At 44.6% G+C, this 20,587-nt stretch overlaps 1 protein-coding gene across 1 annotated transcript in view; it reads left to right on the top strand.

Annotated features, from left to right (window-relative positions):
• Positions 1–12,584, top strand: part of LOC146865382 (snake venom 5'-nucleotidase-like) — a 950,113-nt gene extending 937,529 nt beyond the window's left edge. Inside the window, exon 8 of the mRNA XM_085640733.1 lies at positions 12,379–12,584. Coding sequence (XP_085496859.1) covers positions 12,379–12,584 — 206 coding nt within the window. The remainder of the gene's footprint in view (positions 1–12,378) is intronic.
• The last annotated feature ends 8,003 nt before the right edge of the window (positions 12,585–20,587 follow it).

Here is a 20,587-nt window from a genome sequence, read left to right as displayed (position 1 = left end):
ACATGCTAAGCCGACTCAAAGTCTCACTGTTTCAAAAAGATGTGGCATTAATATCTGATCGAGAAACCTTTGAACTTCAGGTTGCAAGGACATCAAGCGCCAGTTTTAAGCACAAATCTCCCTCAGCATTTTGGTGAGCTTGTGCAATGCATCTTAAATGCTTCCAATGCTACACGTATCATGCACTGTTTTAAGGTAATTGGAACTGGCTTAGTCAGTACCTTTCAGAAAATCTTCAGAGTATTACTGGCATTTATACATTCCCTGTTTTCGAGTGTTTTGGGGGGCATACCCTTGTTGGTATTCCTCATTTTCAGCCTTTTGTTTCTATTTTTGCTACTCTGCAATCAATGTTCTGTTTTGAAGCCCACTGGTAAAGGAATTACCACCGGTCGAACTGTGCCATTTGCGCATGCTATGACTCTTTGGAATCCTTTTGTTCCATGAACTGAATGCTGACTGGTCACTGTCATTTTGACTTGCCTGTTTTACCTGCATACAGACCGTGTTTCATTGCCTAAGGTGTCCCTCCTAGTGCGCACTTGACTTCTGCCTTGCACTGCAGTTGTCTGTTCCAACAGACATGAACCTGTTGATGAGTTCGATAACTCATTTCCGGAGTTGTCCCATGACCTTGCAGCTGCTGCAAGATGCATGGTATGAGCGGCTCCCTACTGGGGAGATGGAAGCTTCTGCACCAGGATTTCCAAACTTTGCCTTTAATAATATGGATGCAGGACTACATACTACTTCCTCAACATCGGCTGATAATGAGGATTATGTCTGCTCTTTGGAGCTTTTTAATGTGGCTCTTCAGGAAACAGTGTCTGCGGAGACTAAATCCATTCTGGATTTGCTAAACATTGATCTTGTGCAATAACTCTTGGGTGATCCCTCCTCAACCTGAATATTAGCACTTTGGCTTGTGTCCCCTATTCCAGAAAGCAGCCCTAGGCACACTAGAGTTGGCTGTCTCCTATGAAGGGAGGAAAATCAACAAATCTGCATATTATTGGGGTTTCTGTGTTCACTTTTGAGGGAATGTGACTTAGCAGTTGAGGCTTGACTTGCCTACCCTTTCAGTCCTACAGGCACTCATGCATTAATGAACAAGTACATTCTTGAATAGAACACCAGATCTGTTAGCTTTGCCAATGCTTTTTTAATTGCAGCTTTGCTTTTGATATGATCTTTGATACAGTTTCTGGGCGAGATGATTTCCAAAGAGGCAAAACACTTTGAGCTTTATCACAATGTATTACGCAAATTAAAAAAAATAAAGTGCAATAATGGGACAACGACAATGGATTAGCCTTCAGAATTTGCACAGTGTGCCATCTAAAGAAGTAGCAATAGGACATCAAAAGATACCACTGCATTTTATTTTCACTTAGTCAGGTGGAAAGTATTAACATCAGCACGATTTTAATTGTTAGATTGAAATATCACTGCATGTAGCCTTTTTAGCCATAACTCAGAGAGGCAAGGGACATTTTAGGCTTCATGTTTTCTATAGCTGTTAGGCACTTGGTCTTTTTGTAGTCAAATGTTCAACTTTTCAGCAGTTCTAGGTAAGTTGTGGTGAAGTAAACAATGTAACACCTGTTTATTTTCTGATGAGCTGAGCAATTTGTTTTATTTTTATCACTCCTAATATGGTTTCAAATGAAGCAAGTTTGTTCTTTGCAATACTATGGTCTTTTCTAAATGCTATTTGTCAAATGGTAATAAGGGTTGTATCACTAAACAATATTTTAAGGAGTAATATATCCAAATATGCCATCACCTCCATTTTCCTTTGTCGACAAAAGTGGACCGGTGATTTTCCAGTACTGAACTTTTCACCTACAAATCATTGATTTCAGATGTGTTAGTCTCATTGGTGTAATGGAAGCTATATGAGACTACAACACCCAGAATGCATTACACTATAACACTAACGTCAGGACTGGGAAAAGTGTCCTTAATGATCTAGAGGGAGATTGTTACCCTATTTTCGTTTTGGCAACAGTTTATGGCTCCCCAGTTCATTAAAGGCCTCTCAAACTGCAAATTGGTGCTCCTCACAGATGCCCAAAAGACCTGAGACCCCTGTACCTTGAGATGGGAGATTCTCCATATCTGCATTCTGCATTGTCAGTATATTAGCCCCCTTGATCCCTTCTGCACCAATCCTGGCTGGTAGCAACATGTTTAGCCGAATACTGGTTTCCCCATGTAAATTAAATTCAGAAAAGTCTGACTAAAAGTATTTGTGTGCTCAAGAATTTTGAATATTTGAAAACTTAATGAGAACAAGTGTTTGCAGTATTTATTGCAACCATTGAAACCTGTGTACACTATAATGCTTTGCAAATAGTATTGGTGCCCCTGTTCTTTTGGTAAGAATGATGTTGCAATGGATGATGTCTAAACAGTCCAGTCCATTGCTGATTTCTTGGCTACTGTTCTTTTCTTGATTGAATTGACCTTTTATATCTGGAGGAAGCACTGACTCTGATTGGTAGTTTGTCATGGATAACTGCATGGGCTTGAACATAGACGCTTCCCTCTACCTTGTTGAACATCTATTGGATACAGACCAACCCAAACCCTTCTGCTATTGCTACTTTCAGAACATGAAGGTGAGAATTAGCCCTTTCCACTTGACTAGGAACAAGCCTAAATGCCCCTTGGTAGATTTACTGGCCTAACTTGCTGCTGCTACTGACCTTGCCTCCGTTAAATCCACTAGCAAGCCCAAGGAATCCAGGACAGCATTTAGATACCTTGAACACCTCTCTTGCACTCACTGGCAAGCATACTCCCACCTTGCATCACCTTTGTTGATGTTGCAATGGTCCAGAACCTTGCTGGGTCCTCAGCTAGAGATAGACCCTGTGTCTTTGTGCATGTCGGCTTACATTCTTTTACTGTCATTATCGAGGTTGCCGCCTGAGTGAGGAGCTGCTGACCTGGAGCTCCTAGGAGCATATTAGTCCCCTTTGTTTAAGAAAGGAGACCGAGGTGACCCACATAACTATAGTCAAATTGCACTTCTCAATGCAGTGGGTAAAGTCTTTGCTAAATGCCGTTTGACACAAATTAATGATTGGCTGCTTACGACTGAGATCTTACCATTGGATCAAACTGGGTTTAGGTCAAAACATGGAACAATCGACAACTTAACCGCTGTACAGGTAATTTCTGATAAATATGTTAAGGTTAGAGGAGGAAAAGTGTATTCAGCCTTTATAGACTTCTCCACAGCATTCGATAAAGTTGATCGTTTGGTATTGTGGAGAAAATTGTCGGATCTGGGTATGCCTGTAATTCTTTTGGAGTTAGTCCCTGCTCTTCATTCGGACACTTGGGTGCCGATTCCGATCCTCTAAAACCCGGGTACAAATGGTCGTACGGAGGTTTTTCTCCGTATGACTCGTACCCGGGAATTCCACCGTACAAACCAGCAAGTACGATTCGTACAGAAATACCATTTCCGTACGAATCGTAAAAAACACCGTACGGCTAAAAAATACATACAATTCCGATCCTGGACAGCGCGTACGCGACGTCCGCATGGAGTCAGGCATCGTTTTACGGACCAGCAAGTACAATTCGTACCTACAGCACTCCTCACGGCTATATTTTTACGGGAACCATAAAAGTGCCGGAAAAGCTAAGTACGCTGTGATGCATGAGGAAAAGGGGGCCCGCTACGCGACGTACACGCCATCACCCACATCGTACGTGTCATCATGTACGGTGCGTACCCCAGCCTGGCATATGTACGGCCCATACCCCCACCCCCGTATGTACGGCACGTACCCCCATCCCCGTATGTACGGCGCGTACCCCCCACCCCATATGTACGGCGCGAACCCCCCACCCCCGTATGTACGGCACGTACCCCCCACCCGCGTATGTCTGCACCGTACCCCAGGCGCACCCCCCACCCGCGTATGTTCGCACCATACCCCAGGCGTTCCCCCCACCCGCGTATGTTCGCACCGTACCCCAGGCATACCCCAATCCTCGCGTATGTACGGTGCGGACATACGCGGGTGGGGTACGCCTGGGGTACGGTGCGGACATATGCGGGTGGGGTACGCCTGGGGTACGGTGCGGACATACGTGGGTGAGGGGTACGCGCCGTACATACAGGGGGTGGGGGGTACGCGCCATACATACAGGGGGTGGGGGGTACGCGCCGTACATACGGGGGGTGGGGGGTACACACCGTACATAGGGGGGTGGAGGGTATGGTGCAGACGTACGCGGTAGGGTTGGGAGGCTGGGGGGGCCATACGACTCGTACCCCGGGCACAAGTGTACTCGGGGTAGGGGTCATACAAAGTTCGCTCCGTACGGGGCCTTTTCCATGCGCTTGTGTTTTCGGACGGCTGGTACGGATCGTACTTGCGCGCTCTGACTTCAGTTTTACGATTTGTATGTAAAACTGTCCGGGGACGTCTCGTAGACTTTTCCCGACGCGATTCGTATGTAATTTTCACGTACGAATCGTACTTCGCCGTTTGTACGGGACTTGTACGATTCGTACGTAAAAAATACAGATACGAGTCGTACGGGAAAAAAAAAAACAGGATCGGAATCGACCCCTTGGTGTAAAGTCCTAATGGGAGGAGAAAGGGGCCTCTCCCAAACTATCCCTACTGCAAATGGTCTAAAACAAGGATGTCTGTTGGCTCCCCTATTTTTCTCATTATATATTTCTGATCTTCCTCAGGATTTGGCGCTAAGTGAGGGCATAGCCCCCTTACTGGGGGGAAAACCGATAGTTTGTTTATTATATGCAGACGACATTATAATATTCGACCTAACGCCAAGAGGTTTAAATAATCGTCTACAGGCATTGCATAATTTTGCAGAGGCACATTACTTAAAGATTAATATATCTAAAAGTAAAATCATGTGCCTGCATGGAAGAAAAAAATTGCAGTATGAGAATTATGTATGGTCTGTGGGTGGCCAAAAACTAGAACTTGTAAAATCGTATGTTTTCTTGGGAAAAACAGTGTGTGGTAATCTAAGTAATAAAGCTTATATATCGTGAAAAGGTGGTGTATGTGGCGAGGGGTAAGCCTGGGGCGTGGATGAAACTCTGGGGCCCCTGGAACGCCTACCGCGGGGGTATTTGTGAGCCGCCGCTGCTACCGGCGGCCTCGCCGGCTCCGTCTCCCTAGATGGCGCCCCTCCCTTGGCCGCGGGCGCGCGGTCCCCCAGTGCCTGATCTACTCCCGTCCCCCTCTTCAGAATTTTGCTGCTGGTTTGGATCCCCCACTTATGGAGCACGTGTTGTCACTTTGGATCGAGGGTTGCCTTGCGGTTGTGGTTTGTTTACGTTGTTTTGCGTTAAGAAAATGGAACCGTACTGTGGGCATGGAGCTGTGAGGCCTGCACCATTGATCACTCCTGTCTTCCTACTGTGCACCGCTGAGAAAGCTTTTTGCTGTATGTATGTAATATGCTTTTGATGCTCTAGCGGCCGGCCGTGTGGTTGTAGGCCCATACCTGTAACTTCTATAAACTGCAATAAACGGTTTCAAAAAAAAAAAATTAAAAAAAAAAAATAAAGCTTATATAGAAAATAACATTCGTAAAGCTATCTCTCAAGGGAAAAGCTTGGGCGCCCTTTATAGATCAACTGGGAAAAGACACTTTGCACTTTTATTAGAGGTTTTCTGCGCAAAAATCCCTGCTTCTCTGTTGTATGGTATTGAGCTGCTTGACATAGAGAAATGTTTTTTTTTAGATACAACAGAAGGAAAAATTCTAAGGTGTCTAGCTTCGGTCAACTCTGCTTGTCCTGTGGCAGCTCTAAGGCTAGAATTTGGCCTAAGAAGTAGCTGGGTACAGGGTCTGGCGGGGATAGTGCGATGGGTTGTAAGCTTGATAAAGAGTGACCCCTGCTCACTAAGGGCCTGATGTAGTTAAATATGAAATACCGATTCCTAAATACCGAATTTTACCGATTCGGTATTTAGGAATCGGTATTTCATATGTAGCTAATAATTCGGTAAAAAATACCGAATCGGTAATATTCGTTATTACCGAATCGGTAATACCGATTCGGTAATAAGGAATCACCTTCCCATTCATTCCTATGGGCCTGGAGGCCCATAGGAATGAATGGGAAGCCATTCACTATTACCGAATCGGAAAATACCGAATCGGTAATAGGGGGAGCATATTCAAGGGTGGCAGGGTGTCACATTGGCACCCTGTTGCACCCCTGAATCATGCATGTGTGCACATGTGGCGCACATACATGCCCTAAGGGCATGTATGTCTGCCACATGGCACCTTGAGAAAAGCAAATTATTGCTTTCTTAAAGGTATTCGGTATTTACCACCAACTTGTGGTTGGTGGTAAATGACAAATCCTGAATGCAAAAATGCACTCACTTGAGTGCCTCCTTAAGGATTCGATATTTTGCCGATTCCTTAAAATGAGGATTCAGTATTTTACCGATTCCTTAAAATAAGGAATCGGTAAAATACCGAATCCTTACAACCTGCCTCCTACATTAGAAAGAGCTAAATACCGGTCGGTAACGGGAAAATTACCGATTTTCGGCCGTTACCGGCCGGTATTTAGCTACCTACATATGGCCCTAAGATCCTTAATTAAGAGAGAAGTATTCGAAAATTTAAAGGAACAGTCCGTAATTTGTACAAATTTTAGAATTGCGGCCGACCTGCTATGATTAGATGAATCTCTGTTTTTCTCCCTATCGCCACAACAATTAAAGGCCACTTTGAAACAGGCCACTTGGGAATTAAGCTTCACTAGGGATAGGGAAGCTCGTATTTTAAAGAAGGGCATCCACCTGGCCATAGACTCTTGTATGATACATAAGGCACAGGCTTATATTATGTGGAACCTGCCTCATGGGGTGCGCCGGTTTTGGCTTCTTCTGAGACAAGATATACTCCCTTTAAATAAAACTTTGTCTAAATGGTACGGTTCCTCTTAGACTTGTAACTTGTGTAATAACTCTATCCAGGACATTAATCATGTGTTATTTATTTGTCCTGCTCTATTATTATGCCGGCGCAAATGGGTGAGACCAATCTGTTTGCAATTATCTATTCTTTCGGCCTCTGCACTAACTGCCTCTATCTATGAGCCTCCTAATGAAATGTTTTGTCACAGGATTTTTAATTTTTGTAAGTGTTTTTTAAATTTATATTAATTGTACCTATCATGATGATTGTAATTATTTATTTTGATTCTACTGGATTCCTATATAGTATTAAGGGTATAAGGATCTTTTTATCTTCTTTATTGGAATTTTAGTTTTATAATGTTTCGTAGCTTGTGATTTTTTATTATTGACTTTTGCCTATTTTGTAGACACATTGTTGTATATTTTCAGCTTTTTGCGTTGTTGGTTTATGTGGATCTCCTCTGAGTTCCAAGATCATAAATATAATAAACTTGAAACTTGAAACTCCTTGGGTCTTAAGATTGTAGGGCACTCTCGTTTTAAGTGACCAACATCCTTAACAGGGATGAGCTACTGCCCACGAATGATCAGACACACTATGTGAACATTCAAACATTGTCTTTTTAGAGTTCAGATTACGCTGTACTATCAATTGCCTTTAAGCTAGCCTACTTTTTGCTTGTTTTTAAGTATTTACAAGCACTAGGGTTGTGATCGCAAAGGTTTACCACTTTGTAACAAAGAATCTCAGTTTTGGCAGCAGATTGCAATCCTTTTCACGTTGTCCTGGTTATAATTAGATGTCTCCCGGGTCGGCGTGGACACAGGGTAGGATTCGAGGCGTCCCGTATTGCGGACCGTTGACACTGCACTACTCAGTGTCGATATCCAGCGCCTACTCGTTGGAGCCTGAAACATTGCACCTTAGGGCGTTTTTACCTTATTCTTATAAGTAACTACTTATTAGGGTGCTGTATCAGTGGTAAGTGCTTTATCAGTTGCTACCACTACCAATAAGTGTGTGAACTTTCTGGTCCTGGAGAATTGCGGTTACATCAACCTATGCAAGAAACATGTTGACCATTACTCACTATAGCGTAAAACAACAGACACCTTTACTGTAGGATTACGCACATTATTGTTTTTAATTAAGAGTGGGACCTCCCTCATTAAACTCTGTTACTAAGGATCTCCACTACTTATTTTTAACACACTTTCTCCAACACACACTTCACTTTAGGGCCCTCACCTGCACTTCACCTACCGGCAGTTAAAGGAATAAAGATCTCCACTAAAATGCGCCACAAAGGTCGCCGATCGGGGATTGCAGCGCCGCCCCGATTCGGAGCAGACCTAATGATGAAACATGACATCTGGGCCACACGCTGACGAAATATGACAGCTAGTCTGCCGGATGTGTGAGGGTCTTTTTCCTTAAGGAGGAATCTCCTCCTGACCTTGCAGACTCATACATCTCTTATATCATTAAAAGCCTTTTGAAGAACAGCATACCTTTGTATTTTTAGATTTGTGACCGGGCTACGTATGCTGGACCTGTCTTAAATAGCCTTTGTTCCTTCTTGTTTTGGATTATAATTAGATAGAGATCATGATCAATTTATTTGTGCATCCATTCCTGAACCATTGCAAAATCCTTGTACCTGCCTTACAGTGATATTGTCTTTTGTGTTTGTGTTGGTGATCGCAATTTTTAAGGAATTTCAATCAGCATATAGCGTGCATAGCTTGGGGCCTGGCTTTGCTACTATAGTCTGTTAGATTTCTCTTTTGTGAGTTGTTTTATTTGTACTGTTATATGTTCACTTCTAATTTCATGCTGTAAATATATTTATATATTTTGAGAACCTTTGTTGTGTATTGACAACTCTGGACATTCGTAGCAACTGTTGTATTTATGTTGTACTGTACTGGGACTTGCCCCACACCAGCATCCTAGAGATAGGTCTTTACTGCTTATTGATATATCGCCAGTTCAAGGTGGCTTGGGAGGCCAGCTTTCTGCTTATTGTTATTATGAACAAGGAACACGAGCACTCTCACTTTTGATGGAGTTGGGTGTCTCTGCAACTGCACAGAGTAGAAACAATTTCAGACAAATACCTTACAGTGCGCTCCTAAAATGTCTTGAATTTGTGCTGCATTTGGAATTCTGTAGTTGTGAAGCACATTTTATCTTCACCCTTCTTGTTTCTAGCATATACAATGCATTTGCTTTCACTAATTGCTCTATCCAACCTCTCCTTTCGAATCTCTTAATGACTATTTCTTGCTCCAGTTCCAAATGGCTCTTTTTTGTACTGTTTTATTTTGGCCTTGCTATCTGACCATCGACCATGCGCCATTTCTAAGCTTAGAGATGGAACTGTTTGCATGCGCAGTAATAATTTTTTCCTGTTGACCTCCTAAATGGGGTTATACATGTTATGCAAACTTCAAGAATCCATTGAACTGGCTAGCTTTAATCATTGGTTTCTATTGCTTATAGTTCTAAGTGCTTCAATATAGCCTTATAGCCCGCCGTAGCGGGCTATACGGCTATTAAAGGCCCGCTCCCGCGTTAAAGGCCTGAGTCGAAGGCGAGGGACTTTTACAAGGGAATGGGACTTTAACAGCCAGTATAACCCTGCTACGAAGGGCTATAAGGCTCTTAGAACATTCTGCCACTAAACAACAAATAAAACAAAGGCCTCTCGAAGCTCAAGGGGATTTAAATCCCTTCCAGCTCTGAGAGGCCTTTGTAAAACATTGGAATGTTGCTCTACCGGTCCGTAAAAGCAGGGAGCACTCCATTGTCTTCAGTGGTGCTCCCAACATTCCAATGTTATAATATAGCCTTATAGCCCGCCGTAGCGGGCTATACCGGCTGTTAAAGGCCCGCTGCAGCGTTAAAGGCCCGAGCCGAAGGCGAGGGTCTTTAACAAAGCAGAGGAACTTTAAAAGCCGGTATAGCCCTGCTACGAAGGGCTATAAGGCTATTAGAACATTCTGCCGCTAGAGGACAGAATGTTCTAACAAAACAAAGCCTTCAGGGAGCGCGAGGGGATTGAAATGTTGGAGCTCCGGGCTTATATCAGCCATTATAAGCCCGGAGCACTCCATTGTTTTCAATGGAGCTCCCAACATTCCAATGTTCTAATAACAGTTAGTGAGAAGGGAGACAATTTGAAGAAGGCAAACAGTGTTAGGATTAAGGTAAATAAAGGATAAGAGTGAGATGTAGGGTAGATTTCGAGATAAAGTGAAGGTTTCGATAAGAATGAGGGATAAGGGCGGGGAAACAGTGTGGATTAGTCCTACATTTATAGTTTGGTTTCGTTTGAGAGTTGGATTAGGGTGAAGGATAGGATTGGGTATAAGGGAAGAGTGAAAGAATGATCTTTGATTAGAGCTATAGTTAGGTTGATAGATACAGTTAGGGTTAGGGATAGTTAGGTTTAGCTGAAGCTTCGGATTTGAGAAAATATCAGTATTTAGTTTACGATACAATGCAAGGGAAATAAAATAAAATGTGAACTAAGTTTATGTTTTAACTCAATCATTCAAACTAAAATTACTATAAACAGCAATGGCCATTTGTAAAAGTACCTTTTAATTAGAACTGAAAGCTTAACGTACTAAGACGATGGTGCGAAGTAGTAGGCATTTTTTCAGACTGGTTTGTGAACTAATCTTTACTTCTTTAAAGCAGCCCCACTTCCTTTAAAGAAAGAAGGTCTACTTTAATACTTTAAGAAAGTATGTTGCCATTCAGTGAAGGGCATGGGGGGGAGGAGTGGTCCTGGACCGCTGCTTGTTTGCACCTCAGTGCTGACAACCTACATTCACAGTTAGGAAGCTGTACCTTATGAGTGCTTCTGCATTGCAAATATATTACTACTACAGATCTGTGGTTGCCGCCCAATTGCAGTTGTAAATCATTAATACATTGCATATTGGCTTACAAATGAGAGAGGGTACCCATTACACACCTTCTGTCCTTTACAACCTGGTATGATTTGAAAACACATCTCCCACTCTCAAAAAGCACTTGGTATATAATAACTTACTGTTTACGGAAGCAAGCATGTGAATTTTGCAAATTTCAGGCTTTTTACCGCAAATAGTAAATCTGACCCTAAATTATTTTCTCACTAATTCATATAAACTGTTCACATAGAATCAAGAACTAATAAAAATGAAAATTATTTTATCACTCGGGTTACCTTTGAATTATCCCTCATTATTAGATATTACCTACGCCATCCCAGATAAGTTCATCTATGAACCATATCCATGAGATCCCATACTTACGAAACGTTTTTCAGTCCTCCCTAAAGTTTTTTCTCCCTCAAAGAGACCCATGTAGTGGTTCTGGGGTGAAGAAAGGCGATGATATACAGATTTGCTACAAAACTAAAATAGGCCATTCTGTGGGTAACTCACGTCATAGGCAGAGGAATCAATTGCTGCCACCGTGGTACGATAATCGTTAAATTGTTCCTACCTCAACACAGCGGTGGCTCCTCCACAATGGCAGATGAGTGTCGCCCCACTGGCTCAGAGCCAGCAGCTGAAAAATAAAACAATATTTTATTGTTGTTATATTTTTCAGCTGCTGGCTTAGCCAGCGTGTTGACGGAGGGGCGGTGCCGGCCCATGGGAGGGAGGAGGAATGAAATGGTATATGCACTTCTAAGTGCATATGTCAGTTTGGCTGGCCATCTTAGGCCGGCCAAACAGATATGCACAGTTAGGTTTCTCCAACCCAGCTGTATTGCACAACCGGGTTGGAGAAACAAGACAATGCCTGAGGGAGTGTAAAGCAGCCTGATCAGGGCAATCCTTGCACTGCTCTCCTGCTATTGGGATTAGCATGAGAGTAGTGCAGGGATTGCACAGGGAGTCCCTGATGCTGTCCCAGTGTCTGCAGGAACCAGGAAGCAGAGGAATACTGAGGTGGGGGGAAGCCGTCACCTTCAGGTAAGTCCACGCCCCCTCCACCCGCTCCTCCACTTTTTTTGTGGCCCGCGGCTGCCTCACATTTTTTCTCGCTTTCCAATCACAGCTTTCTGTGTTATTCCTGGTTTCAGTTTCAGATGACTTTCCTCGAGTAGCATACCCTATCATGCCCACATTTTGAGTATAACAATTTTCAAATCCTCCAGCAAAGGTGCATTGAGAGACAGGGGCTTTGAGTGTTTTGCTAGGATGTGTATTTAATTTCCTGTCCTCAAGGGCGTAGCTTTAAGAGTTGCGCATGATCCTTACCTTCGTTCACAATAAATATATTTGGTTATTTACTTCTCAGACCCTCATATGCTGCAGTATGAATAAACTATAGTAAATACTAGTTCTTTATTGTTTTATTTCATGTTAACCTCAAAGTTAGAGTCACAATTAATCTTTTTCATATATTTTTCATCACCAGCCTTTGAGAATAAAGCTGTCGATAACTTACCAATAACTGCAGTGCCTGACGTCGAAGGCCGGATTTATCACGTTTCAGAGGAAATGAAAGCATCCTTACAACAGCTGAGAGTTGCCCGGGAGGAAGGCCTGAGCACCATTGCGACCTTATTCAAGAAAGAAGAAATAAGCTCGGAAGCAGGCCCAGGGACAATGACTTCACTCTAATAGACTGACTATCAGGAAAGCAGCACTGTAATAATTAATAATAATAAGTAATTAGCTGAGTGATATTTACATATCTACGGTATATTAACTAGTACAAACTGATGGCTGCATTCTTGTGGAGAGGTGCTACTCTGCTTTTCTTTAAAATTAAAAATTACATGGATCTTGAAAAGCAAACTTGTGTTTATGTTTTGGAATTTCAGTATCTGAAACTAATCGGATTGAGTCATTATGAGATAGGACGCATTAGCTCATGTTAGTAGATTGGGAGGGAGGGGCGCAGCACAAAACAACTGACCACCTAAATTGTGTGAAAAAGGCCACTTTATTGAATGAGGTACACATCACAAATTTTCCTGGCATACCGCATTACAAAACTTAAACCTCGCTATACATCAAGTGAACTAAACAATGTCCCCACCCCTACGGTTCCCTCATATACCCACCCTGCAGGTAACTCCTTAAAATGTATTGCATTTCAACATTACCAACTATATCTTATGTCCTACCTGTATGAACCTGTAAGTAACCAAGGGGCATATTATCAAGCCAAGCGATAAAATTATCGCCGCTTTAGCGGCAGAAAACTGCCGCTAAAACGGCGATAATGGGCTTGATAATATGCTCTATGGAATTCCAATTGAAGCCCATGTTAGATGTCCTTCACATTTAACATGGCCTTCAATTGGAATTCCATAGAGCATATTATCAAGCCCATTATCGCCGTTTTAGCGGCAGTTTCCTGCCGCTAAAGCGGCGATCATTTTATCGCCTGGCTTGATAATATGCCCCTAAATGTCCTAAACTGAACTTTGAACTCCCTGCCTAACCTCCCTTTGCACATGGCTCACCAACTAGCAACAGCAACCAAACTCCTGCCAACTCCTGGCACTCTTTCCATGCCACCGCAGAGCACCTGTTCCAAGCGGCAACAGACAAGATTGAACTCTGCACACCTGTCTCAACAATGGAGCCCTAAAGAAAAATTAACTCTCAAACAGACTTCCCTTCAAGCCAAATCTAAGGGGACGGGCAGGCGGGGACAAAAGTAACCAGATATTCCCTGCCACCAGCCACCAAGTCACCTGAACCTAAAACGGTGGCAGGGAGCCCATATTTTCCCCTTAAATAATATTGAGCTACACTGGGCTACACATGTACCAACAAACAAAATAGCAGTTGATGAACTGCGCCACACTCGCAGTCTGCCCGGGGGGCAGACCTCCCTGTGGTCGGCTGCCCCTCAAACCATTCTTTGGAGAGAGGGGTGCAGCACATAACAACTGACCACTTAAATTGTGTGACAAAGGCCGCTTTATTGAAACAGGTGTGCACATCACAAAATGTTCCTGGCAAACCACGTTACAAAACTAAAACCTCGCTATATATCAAGTGAACTAAACAATGTCCCCACTCCTACGGTTCTCCCCACATACCCACCCATCAACTAACTCCTTTATATGTATAAGCTTTCAAAATTACCAACTTTCTATTGCCCCTATATTCTAAGACTGCCTGTATAAATCTGTAAGTAACTAAATGTCCTAAACTGAACCTTGAACTCCCTGCCTAACCTACCCTTGCACATGGCTCACCTACTGGCAACGTCAACCAAACTTCTGCCAACTCCTGGAAAACTTTTCATGCCCTGCCACCCAGAAAAAAAAGTGGCGGTACTACCCCCATTTTCTGCTTTGCTAACCCCTTTGTGTCCTTGGAAGCTCAATTCCTAACACCTGATATTTAAAGCCCTGGCCAACACTTCTCTGAGCTCAAACAGATCGAGGTCCATCCCAATCCTGGAGAAATGTACCCTGTCTCTAAGAAAAAACTATCTTGCCTCAAACTCAATATCCGAATTGCAAATCCGTCTGAAACCAAGCTCTGTACGAAAACAGGGCATTTTTCTATTCAATTTCCTCCTTGCTCTATCAATAACAGCGGTCCTAGCCACTCCTCTCCAACTTCACTGCGGCACAATCAGTCTACGAAACAAAGCATCCTTCCCAATTTTCCTTAATGATCGAAAAATCGCTTTTCATGTTCCTCGTCAACAGTACCCCTTTCTCCCTAACTAGGTAATTCTCCTCAAGATGTAAGATCAAGACATCCGGACACCTATCTCCCACCATCATACCATTCAAGGACAGCAATAGTTCTCTTTCATTTCTATGCAATTGGAAAAATATGTTTGTTAAATCCCAATCAGGGCTCAAAATCCCTTTGACCTGAAAGATGTAAGATCAAGACATCCGGACACCTATCTCCCACCATCATACCAGTCAAGGACAGCAATAGTTCTCTTTCCTTTCTATGCAATTGGAAAAAGATGTTTGTTAAATCCCAATCTGGGCTCAAAATCCCTTTGACCTGAATGGCTGCCCACTTTATGAAAGAGTGGTCCATCACCCAGATGGCCACCTCCTCTGCTGCTGGACTTGCTACTGAACCTGGAAAGAAACAAACAAGCAGTCAGGTTTTCACATAGCGGCACCCACCATGCGCCCCTCACTGCCCAAACCCCTCACGTAGCGCCTGTCACACTCAGACGAAAAGCGGCACAGCTGCATACTATCCTTGCTAGACCAGCTCCTACTTCCTGCTTCCCACGCAGCACCAATGCAAAATGAATGTGTGCCATACTCTGCCGCATGCACTCCCAATTCAACCAAAACCTTGTGCAACAACCCCAGCAGCTGATATGCTTTTGTTTCTCCCCAGACCTGTGGCAAAAAATGAGCCCGGTAGCCATCCCATAGTACATGACCCAGTGTTCAGCTATTGTAACAGGGCAGGAGCCTGCTAAATCTATTGCATGCAGACTGACACTCTTCCCCTGTGCACTATGATCAGCTTTGGAGCAGCTAAGCGATATCGTCAAACTACTTTCCCTTCTGGAAATATCCTCCCACTGGATTCCTCCTTCACCGCTCTCTCCGAGCAATTCCGACACTTGAAAGGCCCCAAAGAACATCCACGTAATAAAGGTGGTGAACAAGCAAGTCTCCTATGCGTCACTGCACACCTTCTGTAACTGAAGTAGCACCCTGCAAAGTAATGTCCAGGATACCGGTTTCTTAAATCGGTCCCCCGCCACTGCTTCCGTGCCCAACCCTCCAACTTCATGCAGCCCACTTTGCCCACCGATGGCATGCAGCCCCATAGCAATTTGTCCATAAAAACAATTCCTGCCACTTTTCCCGTGATGGTGACCCGGGAGAGACCCTTTAATATTAAGTCCAGAATGTACTGAACCATGTCTTTGGTCCTCAACCAGGCTTCTTCCCAACAGCGCGGACCTGAACCTTCTACGCTTGTGAGTACGCTAACTGTGTCGACGCAGCGAGGGTCCCTACCATCAGTTGCACCATCCGGTGTTGCCACGGATCACAAGTCTGCTGGCATGGGTGTCGGGTCTCTGTCTGCGTCCTTGGCCAACTCAAGGAATCTTCCCCACTGTGAATGAGACAAAGCATCCACAATGTCATTGTCCACAACCAACACATTCTGCGCCTTGGAGGAGATATCATAACTCAGGCATCCCAACACAAAAAACAGCATTAGCTTCAGTACCTGAGTGTCCCTGGCAGAATGTTGATTCACTACCTCCACCACTGACATATTGTTGACTCGATAAAGCACCCTCCTGTGTGCTAACTCTTCACCCCACAGTGCCATAACTTCATTCATTCCTTGCTACTACCAAAAGAAACAATTCCATGAATGCAATGCTTCTGCCACTGTTGTTTGAGTGCTCTAGCCATGGCTCTGCGCACCATCTACCCTTCCAGGATAGACTGAAACCTATCTCCCTGGTGGCATCCTAGAAGATCTGAACATCCCAGTCCAAGCCATCCTGCCAGGCCAGAGGAATGCTGTTGAATAACTGCAAGAAGAACCATCACATTCTAAGCTCCTCCTTGACCCTGAATAAAAGCCTAAGATGGTGATGAGGTAGAGAAAAGCTGGAAAGCGCACACCCCAGCCTTCTGGAGAAGATTTTGAAGCCCTTACCACCCTGAACGCAAAGTACAAGTGACTCAACAGTACTTGCACCTCCACCAGTTTTATCTTCTCCCTTGTTAGCATGCTAGTCAACAGTGAGAGCATCTTTTCTTTCTTCTCCCGTGGCAACCTGGCCATCATATTTTCTGAATCAATTTCAATGCCCAAAGATGATATCTCTGTTTGCAGACCCACTGTTTTTTCAGTTGCCAAAGGTACCACTAGGCCACCCATGAGCTCTTGGAACCTTACCAGGTGAGCCTGGCAGTTTGCCGAACCAGGTGCCACCAAAAATAAATCATCTAAATAGCGGGTTACCAGCTGATGGCCCATATTTTATGTAAATAACCACTGCAAACACAAGGTGAAGCATTCAAACAGAGTGCAGGATACGGAACATCCCATTGGTAAGGCCTTGTCCACATACCACTTGCCTTCAAATTGTATGCCTAAGAGCTGAAACTCATCAGGGTGCACAGGAAGGAGCCGAAAAGTTGACTTCACATCACATTTCGCCATCAATGCCCCCGGGCCAGCCGTCAGTACCAGTGACATGGCCACTTCAATGGAGTAGTATGTCACCAATACTACTTCCTTTGCAATAAAATCGTTCACTGACCCTCCTTCTGGCCAGGACAAATGCTGTTTAAAACGAAAGTGCCTTTTATCCTTCTTCGGCACCACCCCAATGGGTAAAATGACCAGGTCTTCCATTGGCCTATCATAAAAGGGTCCCGCCATTATGCCTTATGAGGCATCTTTCTCCAGTTTTTTGGAACCGCCTGTCTGTGCTCCTTTGCCGAGCACAAATTGTTTGCCCACCTCCGAACCTGAGGACTCTTGTACACTAACCGTAAACCCCAATGAAACCCCTCCTGCTACATTGATGCTACTTCCAGACACCCATAAAACCCCAGCCAATACTCCAACCTGCCCAGGTTAACCGGAGTACGAGCCTTTTGCCCCAGAAACAGGAGCTCCCTTCCCGCCTCGTGCACCCGAGAATTGCAGTTGCGTCCCTTGCCTTCCCCCACGCTGTTGCCACTTCCCTGCCCCCTGCTGGTAGCCATTACCCATTCTGAAGCAATTGACAAGGGGGTGGCGGCCCGCTCATTTTGAGCACTCGGCGGAATTTACAATATTTCGGAGTGCCCAATATCTTATTGAAATCTAAGCAGTTGCCCCCTGACCCTGGCTGTGCCTTTGCTGCAACCCCCACCCCTCCCCAGATGGGACGGCCCTGATATCAATTGGCAGACTGCTGGCTGTAACAATGGTCTTGCCCAGTTTTGTGGTCCCCGTGGTGTGCTGCCAGAGTTCGGAATCCGGTTCCCCCCATTTTGCCTCTGGATCCCAGAGCAAGTAAACCCAGAATTATTCGTCATATTGGGCCTTTGCATATCCACCCCCGTGATTTGCCCCTTCCGAATGACGACCATGTGCTTACACATGGCCATGCAGCACTCGGATATTTTTCGCAATATACACAGGGATATATTAAAAATGCCATGGTCCAGTTCTCTATTGTGAGAGGTACCTTGGGCCGCTTTCCCTGCTCATATTGTTCTTCCTTGAATCACCTTGAAGCGCACTTCTCTTTCTAGTAATTTATTCACCACATACTCCTCCTTCCAAATAATCTCTTTCGTAGCTAGCATGAGCTGAGCTCCCAACACTTTAGTGACACCCATGCACCCTCTTTATCTTTAGCCCCTTACTTTCTGAACCATCCCTCTTCTCTTCCCCCTTTGCCCCGCCACTACCCGTTCCCGTGTCCCCTCCTTCCTCTGTCTTGTTCGCTCCGCTTTGCTTACCCTGGATACTGTCTCATACATCCATACCCACACTCACATATAGCACGTACTTTCCTTTGTGCAAATGTTCCCTCTCCCCAGCATCCACACCTGTGGATACCATCTTTGGTACTGCTGTTACTTCCTCTGCCTTACCTGTTGCCAAGGTCAGTGCCCATGCAGTCTGCCTTCCCACTGATCGCGCCGTTTCCGAAAGCCTAATCATCCACTCCATGCGATCCAGCAAAACACTCGACATCTGATTAGTTGAGGCCCCTCAACTCCTAGGTTCTTAGTTCCTCACTTTGCCTACCTCCATGCTATACTCTTTGTAATCCAACACTGTGACCCCTATCGGGTCTACCATCTCGCCCCAACTGGGGCCCGAACACAGGTGCACCTTAGAAACCACTTTAAAAGTCACGTCCGCAGTGCGACGTAGAGCTTCTTGGTGGGGGGGCTGAGGTAACCAGTCCCTGCTGCTCTGCTGATGATACTCTCTTGCCCTCTGCCTTGCGCACGCAGGAGTCCATCCTAGCCCTCGCAGCTGCTGGGGCCAATGAGGTTGTGCTGGACCTTCTTATGTCAGCCACGTAGTGATCCCCCACTGGTTTGGGGTGAACCCTACTGGGCCTAACCCTCTCTTCCCCTTGGCGTTGTTGAGCCGCTCTCAGCCCTGCCGAATCTGGATACCTGCATCACTCCTGTACCCCCTTCGCAACAGACGCCGCTCACCATTTCTGCAGCGGCAAACAAGCAGCTACCACCTCTGCCACACCTGCCGACGCCTGCCGTACTAGGTGTGCTGCCGACATTGCAGCCTTCCCTCTGACGACAAGGTTAATATTCCCGGCCTTCCGAAGAAGCTGCAATGCCTCAATCTAATGGGCATCGGATGACATTGCTCTGGCCAAAGTAAGCACAAATCTTTACTAAATTGTACACCCCACTTATAGCACTAATGGACAAAAGTAACCAGCCACCAGGTCACCTGAACCTAAAAAGATGGCATGGAGCCCAAATGTTCCCGTTAAATAACATTAGGCTATATTGGGCTACACATGTAACCCAAAACAAAAAGGGAAGTCGATGGACTGCACCACCCTCCCAATCTGTCCGGTGGCAGTCCTCCCGGTGGTCATCTGCCCCCCAAAACCTCACCTGTCCAGTACAAAGAAAATCCTTACTGCGTGCAGCGCGGCGTCGCATTGCTGCTATGGTGCTGGGATTTCGCTCTGATACAAGGATATGAATTGGACAGGGAGAACACTTATTTACAGCCTAATATTAGTGCTCAAGTGAGCTGATCGACAGAGATTGCAACACCGAGATATCCCCATACCTAAATACTGCTCAGTCTCCGTGGTGAAAATCCGTTTTGAGGATTACCTTCCTCGTGAGTTTTTCCTGACTAATAGATTTCCAGAAAAATACCATTATGAATGACTCTTGGTCCGTGAATGGGACAGTGCAGTTATTTGACAATAAGGAAAGGTGTGCCTATAAGGACTTATAATATTACTTTCACAAAAGGTCTTTACAGACATCCCAGCATATTGCGTCATGGAAATTTGGTGGCACCAAAATAGAAATTTTGCAGCAATTTTGCGGCATCTATGCTTGTGAGATTGACTAGTTATGTAACTCTATTACCTTGTGATGAATGGTGAACTGCATATATGGTTTGCATTTTATTTTTAAAAGGTGTAGTGGACTGAGCAGATGGGACAGCAGATGGTTACATTTTATAATGATGGGGGATAAGGTCTGGTGTCTTAGTGGACTGATACTGCCCCTGTAGGGGCCTGTGTTTGACCTTGTGGTGTCTGGTGCAAACCGGGGGGTCCACTCACCCTTTCATCCTTCTGAGGTTGGTAAAATGAGTACCATTGAGTTGAGTAACAATAAACGTTTGTTACTCAGTGCCAAGATGCCCACAGGTGAATGTGTGCTTTACAAATAAGTATGTTATATTAATGCTACAAATGTCCCACACTAACAAACACTTCCAATGACAAGCTTTTGTAAGCAAAATCATATAAACAATATGCCTTCTAGCCAGGGTGCCTGCATCTGAAAGAAATGTAAATGTGTGCGATTGGTTAAATTTGAAGGATATGTGGGAGCCAATGTTGGCTTTAACTGGTGCAATCATTTGAGGCTCCATGATGACAAAAAATTTTTTTTTTGAGAGGTGATGTCAGC

The sequence above is a fragment of the Triturus cristatus genome, chromosome 2_1 (assembly GCF_964204655.1).
Source record: "Triturus cristatus chromosome 2_1, aTriCri1.1, whole genome shotgun sequence".
Lineage (NCBI taxonomy): Eukaryota > Metazoa > Chordata > Amphibia > Caudata > Salamandridae > Triturus > Triturus cristatus.
Note: the sequence above shows the minus strand (reverse complement) of the source record. Positions and strands in the feature narration are given on the sequence as shown.